The 12,989-nt window shown below is 36.5% G+C and overlaps 1 protein-coding gene across 1 annotated transcript in view; it reads right to left on the bottom strand.

The window, feature by feature from the left end:
- Positions 1–2,092: 2,092 nt before the first annotated feature.
- The window catches only part of LOC149260247 (thioredoxin-like fold domain-containing protein MRL7L, chloroplastic), a 173,160-nt gene continuing 162,263 nt past the window's right edge, over positions 2,093–12,989 (bottom strand). The window contains exons 4-5 of the mRNA XM_089419881.1: positions 2,861–2,972; positions 2,093–2,632 (exon numbers count right to left, since the gene is read on the bottom strand). Coding sequence (XP_089276007.1) covers positions 2,514–2,632; positions 2,861–2,972 — 231 coding nt within the window. The 3' untranslated portion in view covers positions 2,093–2,513. The remainder of the gene's footprint in view (positions 2,633–2,860; positions 2,973–12,989) is intronic.

Below are 12,989 nucleotides of genomic sequence, written 5' to 3'. Positions count from 1 at the left end.
CAGTGTTTTTATGGTGAAGAAATTGCACTATGATTTATTCGTTGTTTGTCATAGCAAATAAACTACATAATTAATGAGTTAGAATAATAAATTTTCAATTGTTGCATTTCAAGGAAATTTTCACATTTCGAAACTTTGATGAAATTAAAAAAATTGAGGTTCGACAAACCTCATCGAACCTCTTGGTGATTGACTAAGTCCATAGCTCAAAATCATAAACTATGTCACAACTCGAGCTTGTAATCTATCCTAGTAGTTTCCAAGTCCATGATAGCATTTTTTACATTTATTGATTTTGGTTTCTTACTAGTTTATGCTATATTTCATTTTAAAGTATATATATATAGAGAGAGAGAGAGAGATGATGATCTTCATCTAAACATCATCAAAAAATTCAAACTCGTATTGAACATAATCATTCCAAACGCAAACTTGAACCCGAACTATGTGACTAGGCCTAGAAGTGAGGGAGTAACAATGATCATGACATAGTACCGGAAATTTAGTTCTAAGTTTCACATTTCCATACATAATTGATAATGTAATACACATCTTAGTTATTGTACAAGGAATTGAAATACTAGGTTTACTTGGGATACTCACTCTGAATACTCAGCAATACTTTTTTAAATCTAACGAAAAACTGTTTTTATGTAGGAAACTGGAAAAAAAAAAAAAGCATTGCTGAACAGTAAAAATTACAGAAAGACGATTATTCACGCGGGACTATAAAAAGGTTGCTTCATCAAGAGACATGTAAATCATTCATTTTCAAGACCAACGAGGTGTGGATAGATAGACAATGCATGGACCATAGACATTGAAATTTAGTTATTATAGAAACAACCCTTCAATATTAAATATTTAGAACATGTAAACATCAGCATACCACATACTGCATGATCACAATCTTCAAATTTCATGAATCCTAATTGCACAATATAGATATCAGAACCACCAAACTATCAGTACTAGGATTGCACAATATAATTGTCAAGACTCGAAACTACAAAACTATCATCTACTAGTACTGATTCCTCCTGCAAGTTTATCTCAGGGCCATAGGGGCGCTCATTGATTCAACATTGGCTAACGAATTAGAGCCATTGCAGCACCTATGCCTAAACCCTCCATTGGTGCTCCAAGAAGTTCTGCACTAGTGAGTGATCTCTAATCTGGGGATGGGCCTGAACCAAGTCTGCTATCCATCATTCTCATGGCAAAGGGAAGTTTTTACATCTGGGCCTCAAAATTTCTCTGATGCAAAGGGAAGGATTTACATCTAATGGGCTCTTCAACTGTTTGGCCCACAAGTGGATTCATAGTGGACAACCTACTATAACATGGACACCCTGTGCAAATGTTAATGCATGAAAATATTTGATGAGCATCGCCAATATTGACTTAGGATACTCAGCATACCTGGGAGTACCGGCCAATACTCTGGAGTATGACAGGTATTGACTGGTCAACACACTCAACTGGTGTAATACAAGTTTTAAGGAGGGTATTCTTCCCAAGGACATACTCATGCTCAACTGGAGTAATACCAGTATTAAGGGTATTCTTCCCATGGACATACTCACGCTCTACTGGAGCAATACTAGTATTAAGAAGGGCATTCTCCGCAACGAGATACTCACCATACTTGGAAGTACTTGGGAGTCATACTCAAAAGTATTGCAACTACGTTACATATTTTCAGATTTTGAAACATATATTCAAATTCGAGAACTACAACCAAAAAGAACATAAAAGATGACGGTTTAGGCCATTATAAATATTAAAGAGAACAATTTTCTATTTGGAACTTTTAATCAGTACTTTTACCACGTAAACATAATGCTAGCACATTGGTATATTTCAGTAAAGCATGTAGAACAATTGATGAGATATGTGAATAGTACTTATTAAGTTATTAAGATGCCTTGTAACTAAAACTACTTGAACTAGCCACATTATAAATACAAATCTAGAAAATATGCAAACCTCAAGCATTGCTAAAAAAATTACAAAGCATAGCAGATTTCTATTTACACAGAACCTCAAATCACAACCTTAACTAATACAGTGCAATTCCACAATCTTGATATATCATCTAATGTTATTTGCATTCCTCCCTTATTAGATCCATTCCAAAAGTGGCCCAACTCAAGAATCATTTCTGAAATCTTACAATGAGGTGAACTAAATTTGCAGAGAGCAAGAAAAAAGAAGGTTAACAGGTGACATCCAATACATATACAGTCCACTGAAACAAACTAAAGTTATAAAAGTAAAATGATACTCACTTTCACATACATGAATTGAACACCATTGGCTATCATTTACAACTGTGCCAGATTTCCGCCATCCATTTGGATTGGATGTATGACAATGACTGTGGACAGGTTCAGCTACAAAATTCTACTATTGGGAGTCAATATATAGACATTTTGACTTGTGCACACCATCCATTCTAAATTGAAAAAATTATGTGATTATTTATAATCCATTGGGTACCACTTACAGAATCATGACACCGCAGGAACTTCCTCTTCCACAAGTCTCATATTCTTTAAACATTCAGGCTGATTAGAGCCATAATAGAAGTAGGCCATTATCTTTGCCAAGTCATCCGCTGTCAGAATTTCTGAAATTTTTGTTTAAATATATTAGTGAAATGTTACAAGCTATTTCAGAAGAAGAATGAACAAGAACAGAACGTTCATTTCAATGAAACCCCAAGCTACACAAGGAAAAACAGAAAGAGGGTAAAGTGCAATAGAGACAATTCTCCATTTCACGCATCAGCATATTGCGTAAGACACCTGACTTGGAAAATCTAGAGATAAGGTCTATAAAAATACTTTAAGCACACCTGTTAGGCGAAGGAATATTTTGCCAGACTTGATAAACAGAATTATAGGACTGTCTTTGACTTTCAATGCTGATACCAGATCAGTTTCCTTTGCAGCATCTAACTTGACTGCCTGCTTCAAAAGCATATCTGAAGAAATCAGAACGTACATATGAACAGAGAATATTAACAAGAAAGAAAAAAAGTATACTTTCTAAAAGATTAGTGTGTATGACTTATGCACGCATGCAGATTTATGCAAACATGCTTATAATATGGACCAAACATCCAAAAAATAACACAACCTGACTACCTGCTTCAAAAGCATATCTGGATAAATCAGAACGTACATATGAACAGAGAATATTAACAAGAAAAAAAAAACAGTATACTTTCTAAAAGATTAGTGTGTATGAAGTATGCACGCATGCAGATTTATTCAAGCATGCTTATAATATGGACCAAACATCCAAAAAATAACACAGGTACAGCTTTGACAGAAAAGGTTCACACAACTGCTACCAATATATAACATTGGTATTGAAAATTTAGAATATGCAACAAATCCACACGGTGAAATCATACATTCTGTTAAATTTGGCATTTCCAAACATAATGAGATGATCGCAATCACACAGAAAGGAGAAAAAATCATGCAGTTTTGGCTCATAAATATAATAGAAAGTACATAAAATGATGAGTAGAAGCACTTGTAAGGTTGTAACTGTCCAATGGCTCCTCCCTCGAAAAGGGAACTGTTGAATGGAAATTTCATTATCCAACTATTCTATTCACCCAAATTTTAAGTTTGGACACAATACATTCTTCAATTAAGACTTACCAATTGGAACACTTGTCCTACCTTCATGATGGTTCACAGCAAACTATTAATGATGAGTTATTGAATCCCCATACCACAAACTAACTTATGTGACACATAATTCATGTTTGCTTCTGGCAAATTATTCATGATGAGTTATTGAATCATCATACCACAAACTAACAATTGATGAGCTATTGAATCATCATCCACCAACTAACTTATGTGACACACAATGCAAGTTTGCTTCTGGCGCAATCAAAGTATGGATGATGTGATCTGTTTGAAGCACTGAAGGAACTTGCTCTCTGTAGATTATCATTATGAAATGCAACATAAGTCACTTGGTCCTTGTTTGTGTTTGAATTCAGCAAGATGTATTGCATTATTTTATGAATTTAGATCTAAAATCTAACATTGTAAGACATGTTACAACAAAAACTAGCACCTAAGGTAAAGTCTCAACCACCAATGTGTAAGCTTAAGTTGAATTTAGGAAGGCTACCCACTATCACCACAGTAACTCTTCCTCTCACTGTAGGCTAGTTCTTTTCTAGTGCAAAAGGGGCTTCCCCAAGGTCAATCAAAGTCCAAGGTTGAAAAGCTCGCTGAAGTATTCAAATGACTCGAGTAAAGTTTGATTTGCAATCTGGTTTCTATGTGTCCAATGAAATAAGTTTTTAGATTACAATAAGTTGCAGGTCCAGTATAAAGATATATATGTGTGATGTGTTTAGGCTTGTGTCCAATTTGAATTCACATGATGTTGTGATGGTTATTGTTTTCAGATTTGAAAAGAAAAAATGAACTTTGAGCAAATGTTGGATATAAAATCCAAGTTTGAATGCTCAATATGAACTTTGAATTAAAGGATATCGCGGGGAAACTGGGAAAGATAATCATCTCTAACGGCATGACAAAGCTTCTAAAGAAAGAACAACGTGGCGTAATTGCACAATTATGTTCGCTAGAGGTTCCCATGTCGAAATCATCTATTTCTCCAGATCCAAAAAGTCTTGGACAATCATTCCAAGGTATTTGAGACTTCCAAAGGCCTCCCACCTGTTTGTGATCATGATCATGCTATTCATTTTCCAAGAAGTGTTCCTCCAAACATCAGGCCTTACAGATATCCCTTTGCACAAAAGTGTGAAATTGAACGCATGGTTGCAGAAATGCTAGAGGCCGGTATAATTCAGCCTAGTCAAAGTTCTTTCTCTGCTCCAGTAATATTGGTGCACAAAAAAGACGGATCAGGGCGCATGTGTCTGGATTATAGGGAGCTCAACAAGCTCACTATTAAAGATAAATTTCCCATTCCTCTCATTGATGAATTATTGGATGAATTGCATGGAGAAATTTACTTCAGCAAGTTGGACCTTCATGCAAGATATCATCAAATCAGAATGAAGACTGAAGACATTCTGAAAACAACATTTAGAACTCATGAGGGTCATTATGAATTTTTGGTCATGCCTTTTGGCCTTACCAATGCACCTTCTACATTCCAAGGTTTGATGAAATCCATTTTCAAACCCTTAGAAAATTTGTGTTAGTATTTTTTGATGATATACTAATCTACAGGAAGTCTTGGAAGGATCATGTTCAACATGTTGATAGAGTGCTCAGACTATTGGACGAGAAACAATTATATGCAAAAACCTCCAAATGTTTCTTTGGAGTACAAGAGGTGGAATACTTGGGTCATATTGTATCTCATGAAGGTGTTAAGGTAGACCCTCAACAACAACAAGTTCTCCAACTCTTAAAGGATAACCTCACTTTGGCACAGAATCAAATGAAACAACAGGCAGATCAACATTGCAGCGAAAGAAGTTTTGATATAGGCGACTGGGTATTTTTACAAATACAACCATACAAACAAATGTCCCTCAAGCAAGCTAAGAAGGATAATAAATTATCACCAAAGTACTATGGTCCTTACAAGGCACTGCAAAAGATTGGTACTATGACATACAAATTGGAGCTTCCTGCATCTTCTCGAGTGCCCCAAGTTTTCCATGTTTCATGCTTAAAGAAGTTTATAAGTGACAAGCTCCCAGTTCAAAAAATATTGTCGATACTTGACGAGGAAGGAAAAGTCATATTGGAACCTGAAGTAGTCACTGAAACAAGAACCTGACAGCTACGAAATCGATCAATTTCAGAGTATCTCATCAAATGGAAGAACTTACCCACTGAAGATTACACATGGGAGGACGAGAATTTTATACATAAGCATCCAGAACTACTCGAGCGTTGAGGACAACACTTTTTGAAGGAGAGGGGCATGTTAGGTCCCTATACTACTAGTGTAACCCCTTAATGTTATTAGTGCAACCCCCTTATTATATTGTTGTGCCCATGTAGTCCCCATATTGTTATTATTGTGCCCCATAGAAGCCCACTATTGTTATTGTTGTGCCCTTATATTATTAGTGTTATGTCGGCTCTGATTACATTATGACCCCTTAGACTCCTATATATAGAAAGGAGGTCTTGTCATTTGTATCATCGAAGAGTTGTTCATTTGTGTAATGTAAAGGAGGTTGCCCCCTCGAAGAGGCTGATTTCTAAGGCTTTGATCTATCTTTTCTATCTTTTTGTGAGTTGGTTTCATAACAGACAAGCCCTAGAAGCATGAAGAACACACTTGACCTAATTGACTTGAGCATGAAACCCATGCTTACAATAATTTGTCTTCTTATTCTTTTTACATTAAATATACACTGATATAAATATAATAACAATTATGAAGACTGAGCATAGTTACATTTCTCAACAGACTTGTGACAGAATTCATTTCAATACACTTGTTTCAAATATTGTACCTCTACTTGAAAAAAAAATGCTAAGATAGAGCAAAATTGTTTGGGCTAGTCAAAGAGAGGAGCTATGCTGCCATTATTTGGTGTAGTTCTTGTAGATTAGTTGTATATAATTCTGCATTTTCCGTGTTGTCACTCACTGAAATTTGGGACTCGTTTTGCAGAAGTATAACAGCTTATACAAGTGGTTTTTCTCTCATAACTTTGACAGAGATTTGGGAGCTTAAGGCTGGAAATTGTTTACATTCCTTTTGCAGTCTGCCAACACTTCATTGGAGGAGAAATATTTACTTGACTGTGAGCTCTTGAGGGCTATCCTACCTCCCTAACAGTGCGCACAAAAGGGCTGCATTACATCTCTGTTAGAAAAGTGAACAAACAGTCCCATTTGCTCTCTTTTTGGGCAGACTTCATCACTCTAAGGGTTGGAGCTGTTTGAAGCAATTTTCCTTTGTAAATTTTCAAAGTTACATTGGGGAGTTCCTTGGTGTTTCATTGCCAACACCTTTGTAAAACTTCCTCACTATTTTCTTAAGGAGGGATTCTCTCGTTCAAAAGTTCGGCATTCACTTGTAAAGCATCCTTTAAGGACACAAGCCTATTTTACTGATAAGAGGCTCTTCATTGTGTAACATCATAATAATAAAGTGATATTTTTCTTTGGAGTTTAACACATGCTGATCGTTTATTTAATGAGTTGCCATTGTAGTTCTCATCACAGTTTTATCTAGTTGCAAATTTCGTAATAGTATAGTTTTCATTCATATTACAACATTTACTTACCTCAAAGTTTCATGCTCAATTTGGCTTAGTTTACTTGTATCTTGTTTCATTTGGAATCTTACTTTGAGCACATTTCTATACTTGAAACAAATTTTGCAAGTTTTATTCTAGCTTTGAACAATCTAATTGTCTATTTTGGTTCATTTGCTCAACTTACATTCCATTTACCAATTTGAGCAGCTCATTAGCCTCCAAATTTTCTTGTGCTTTATGATGCAACTTTCACTTGGATAATTATCATAATATGTTCCTTGGTGTTTCATTGCCAAAACCTTTGTAAAACTTCCTCACTGTTTTCTTAAGGAGGGATTCTCTCTTTCAAAAGTTCAGCATTCACTTGTAAAGCCTCCTTTAAGGACTCAAGCCTATTTCACTGATAAGAGGCTCTTCATTGTGTAACATCATAATAATAAAGTGATATTTTTCTTTGGAGCTTAACACATGCTGATCATTCACTTAATGAGTTTCCATTGTAGCTCTCATCATAGTTTTATCTAGTTGCAAATTTCGTGATAGTATAGTTTTCATTCATATTACAACATTTACTTACCTCAAAGTTTCATGCTCAATTTGGTTTAGTTTACTTGTATCTCGTTTCATTTGGAATCTTACTTTGAGCACATTTCTATACTTAATACAAATTTTGCAAGTTTTATTCTAGCTTGAACAATCTAATTGTCTATTTTGGTTCATTTGCTCAACTTACATTCCATTTACCAATCAAGCAGCTCATTAGCCTCCAAATTTTCTTGTGCTTTATGATCCAACTTTCACTTGGATAATTATCATAATATGTTACAGTGAAGATACATTTTTCAATTCAAGGCACTTGAGTTGGTATTTTAACCATTGAGCTAATTTTCTTTCATTGTTTTCATTGAGTAATTGGTGCATGTTTCATTGAGCATCATTACAAGCTTATGTCGTATTGTGCTTAATGTAATCTTGGTCACAAATTTCATTCGCTATTTCTTTATTTGAAGCACGCTGTTATCAATATATCTATTTGAAGATATTTCATTAACATTTAGGCATTTCACTTGCATATTAAACTTAGGCTTGCATTTTTTATTTTTTTAAATCTACCTCCAAGCATAAGCTCGGTTTAATAGAAATTTAGGACAAATCTTTCTGATTTTCTTTCACTCATGTACAGAGTAAGGTTGAAACACATTACCTCGCAGTTCTCTTGTGGCCGAACCCTAGTAGGAAAGAAGGCACGTGGATTGCAAAGAGCTTGGGAAGGGTGTCATTAATGACAAGCTTATGCCTCCTCAGCCCATCCTTCTTGCAACTGACCTCAATCTTTACCTTGTTGTAATATTCCTAAATGGAAATATTAAGTGTAAACAGAAGCATGCACTAGACAATAACAAAGAAATTATAAAATAACACAAGGCACAAACACCCAACACAATTTCAGAATAGCAGCTGAGCCATTTTATTAAAATCTAGAATATATTGATGATTGGAGTACAATAGCAAAGAATAAATGCACCTGGGCTTGCATAAGCAAGCTGAAGCAAACCCAGATGAGATAGATGTCTTTAATGGGTAGAAACTTTGACCCCAGATGGCCTCTGCGCTGAACCAGGAAATTAGTTATTGTTGTTGCTAGAGAATAGCTCGAATCTCCCACTGGAATGCCTGGAATGGTCTGAAATTGTTGTTGTAGCGTTCTCTTAATTTTCCACACAGGACCCAGAAAGGAATTGGTCCCAATCCTTCACATTGGAAAACCCACAAAATGGTGCAAATTACCAGTTTAGTAAAACACACTGTTGAACAAAAGGGAATTTCTGGCCCAAATACTACCCGAAAAATTCTACAAATTTAACTGAGACCTCTCCTCCAAATACTCGTAAAAACCGAGAAAGCTTTGGGCCTCGTTCTAACCTTCCAAAATCACCCCCAATTCTTGAGAGCTCCTCCACTAACTGAAAATTCATCCTACAGGAAATCAATCTATGTAACCCCACCAAAATGTTGAGAAAATGCCCACAATAGTCCTTCTCTTTACCCAAAAATCAAATCTTCCTTTGATTTATCCATCCTCCTAACTTGTGGGCCAAAATATCTCCTAGTTGCCAAAATTGCAAAGTCGAAAATTCTTCTTAACAAAATTAATTAATTTGGGAACATTACAGTCTTCCCCACCAAAAATTGTTTGTCCTCAAGCAATGCCTGAACAAGCACTCTCTCGATCAGCTGACCTAAACAGTCATTGCACACAATACCGGAATCCCAAATGTACCACCCAGTCATCCCAGGTCTTTTCCCTGTCCTGCCAGGATCCCAAGCCATCCTAATCAGCGTGAGGCATCCCTTTCTCCCTTCGTTGTCCAGCTCCGAATAAGCACCAGTCGCCCTTTGCATGTCGCCACTAAGTAGAGCATAATGGTAGTATAAAATCCTAATCATCTCCTTGTGAAACTGCTCTATCAAATAGTCCCTCTCGTGTACCTCAGGAGTGGACTCCTAAAGATGCAATCCAATCCCTGTGGGATTGAACCCTCGTCTACCTGAGATTCCCTTGATCTCCTCCTGCTAATCACCCTGCCACACTGGCGAAGTTCCCCACACCATCAATGAATCACTGAAACCCGATGGAAGATTTGGATGACCTTCCCCTGTAGAAAATAGCTCACCTCTACGGGTAGTTGAACTCAGTGTTGCAAAAATCGTGATTTTTTGAAAAAATTCGCGATTTTTTGAAAAAATTCGCGATTTTTTGAAAAAATTCGCGATTTTTTGACTCAGCCAATATTATCGCCCGATTTTTACAAAGTTCTTTTTTTCGAAAAATCGCTAAAAAAACCACGATTTTCTCCAAAAAATCACGATTCGAATGGAAAAAATCGGACCCTTCGGGAGTCCGAGACAGCGCGTTTTATAAGCAAAAGATGAGTTTTATTTCTCATTTTTATCAGACAGCGGAGTTGTTTGAGAGCTGAGGAGGAGAGGAAGGCGTCTACTAGGGCATTGTAGGAAAAAAACGAGAGATTTTAGCATCCCAAGCAAGAGAACTTCGTGTTTGGACCAAATTTATTTAGCAAACCGTGGTTTCTAAGTATGGGCACCAAATTTGGCCATTTTGTTTTGGTTTTTTTCTTGTTTATGCTTGGGTTTCTATAACCCATTAATTATCAATGATTTTTTAGTGGATTTGATGGTGTTTCTTTTCATTTTTGTTGCATAGAATGGAGAGGGTTCATTTTGGTCAAAAATGCAAAAACTTGATTATTAGATTTATTAGTTTAATTTTTTCGTGTGCTCTACTTTTTTTGCATCATTTTTTATTGGGCTTGAATGTGTATTTTTTCTATTATTGTTGGATTGAGTTGAAGCTTTTTTTTTGTCTGTCAAAAATTCAACGTGTTGTGTCATGTATGTAATTTTTTTTTTAACTTGCAATTCTTATTGTGCCATAGGTTCAACTTCAAACTTCATCTTACATTAAAACTCAAGAGTTCAATCAAATTACAAACATGCAAAGGAAATTGGACCCTCTATGGGAATTTGGTGAACCTGATGGAGGGTTTGACAGAATAAACTTGTCTTGCAAGTTGTGTAGGTAGCATATGTCAGGGGGGTTTATAGCTTGAAGTATCACCTTGCACAAATGCATGGACGTGATATAGGGCCTTGCACCAATACAAATGCGGAAATCATCCGAAGAGCCATGAGATCATTGGAAGAATTAGAGCAAGACAAAGTGACCAAAGCAGACCTGAAGAAGCAACTAGCAGGGAGTGTGTTAGGATGTGAATATGGAAGTGGCACTGGTTCTATTTCAGCATCAACGTCTACAACCAACCCTCTAGCTACCTCATCATTTTTTGTTCTTAAAACCACGGCTGGTTCACAACCATCTATCACTTCAATGCTTAAAAAAAAAGAGAAAGAACAAGCTGACAAGTTGTTGGGCAAGTTTCTCCATTGGAGTGATATTCCTTTCAATGTTGCAAGAAATAATCCATTTTTCCAGTCTGTTGTTGATGCTATTGCAATTGTTGGACTAGGGTAAAAAATCCCTTCTTATGATGACTTTAGAGGCTACATTCTTCAAGATGAAAAGGTTCACTGCACCAAAAGATTGGAGGAGTTTAAGGCATCATGGGCACAAATAGGATGCACTGTGATGTCAGATGGTTGGACCGAGCAAAAAGAGAGAACCCTTATAAACTTCTTGGTCAATTGTCCGAAGGGGACAATATTTATGAAATTTGTTGATGCATCTTCACATATCAAAGATGCAAAATTATTATGTGATTTGTTGGATGTGTTTATTTTGGAGGTGGGTGCAGAACATGTTGTCCAAGTCATAACGGACAATGTTGCAAATTATGTTGCTGCTGGCAATATGCTTATGGAGAGGCATCCTACTTTATTTTGGACACCTTGTGTTGCATATTGTATTGATTTGATGTTGGAGAACATAGGAAAAATTTCCTTTGTCAAAGATATTGTTGACTCATCAAAAAGCATTACAAAATTTATATATAATCATGCATCTATGCTTAGCTTGATGAGAAAATTCACCAACAACAAGGAGTTGGTGCGCCCCGCCATTACATGGTTTGCCACCAGTTTCATATCTCTTCAATCCCTCTTGAATTCTATGTGGGATGTGAAGAGAATGTTTCTTTCAGATGAGTGGCGTGCTTTGACATTTAGCTGCAAACCAGAGGGAGAGGCCATATGCAGATTAGTTTCATACCAGGAAAACTTCTGGGTGGGAGTGCAGGAGGTGTGCAGCGTTACTGAACCTTTGGTAAAGGTTCTTCGATTAGTTGATGGTGAGAAGCCCGCAATGGGCTATTTGTATGAGGCCATGGACAGGGCCAAAGAATCCATTCGGGCCTACTATGATGATAAGGGAGATGAGGGGTTTCAGAAACAACTCCTATGAGAAATGATTGATGCACGATGGAACAACATAGTCCATCGTCCTATTTATGCTGCAGGGATCTACTTGGACCCCGCATTTTCTTACCCATGTGGATTCTTATTTGATGTTGAGATCATGGATGGATTCTTAACCTGTGTTCAGAGGATGGTGCAATCTCTAGCAGAACGTGCAAAAATCTCCAAAGAAATGAAGATATACAGGATGGCAGGTGGCACATTTAGCTTTGAGATGTCTGTGGTTGATAGGAAGACTAAAATGCCAAGTATTTTTTAGTTTGTTTCAAATTTCATTGTCTCTTCAAGTTCATAACTTCATACTTTGCTTCAACTTTCAAATTTCATTTTTTTCTTATGTTTATCTTATTTGTAATTTTGTTGTAGATGCATGGTGGACTCACTATGGTGCCAGAGTACCCCATCTACGAAAGTTTGCCATTCGAATCCTCAGCCAAACATGTAGCTCCTCAGGATGCGAGCGCAACCGGGGTGTATTTGAAAAAATATACAACAAGAAGCGCAACAGGTTAAACTTAAAACTTAAAATATTCCAAATTTCCAATTAATTTTTTGAATTCATTAAATAATATTTTTTTTATAATTATAATTTTATGATATTTGTATAGGTTGGAGTCCCAGAGACTTAATGACATGGTCTACGTCTACTACAATCTTTGATTGTGGGTGAAGCAACTTGAGAGGGTACCTGATATGGAGGCCATCTCATTGGATGGGATTGACACCATTGTTGTATGGAGGGTTGAGGCTGAGAGGCCTCTCATGGAGTCTTTTGATGATTGGTTAGAGCAGG

The sequence above is a fragment of the Pinus tabuliformis genome, chromosome 6 (genome assembly GCF_031772625.1).
Source record: "Pinus tabuliformis cultivar Carrire ecotype Pingquan chromosome 6, CPIR1, whole genome shotgun sequence".
Taxonomy (NCBI): Eukaryota; Viridiplantae; Streptophyta; class Pinopsida; order Pinales; family Pinaceae; genus Pinus; species Pinus tabuliformis.
Note: the sequence above shows the minus strand (reverse complement) of the source record. Positions and strands in the feature narration are given on the sequence as shown.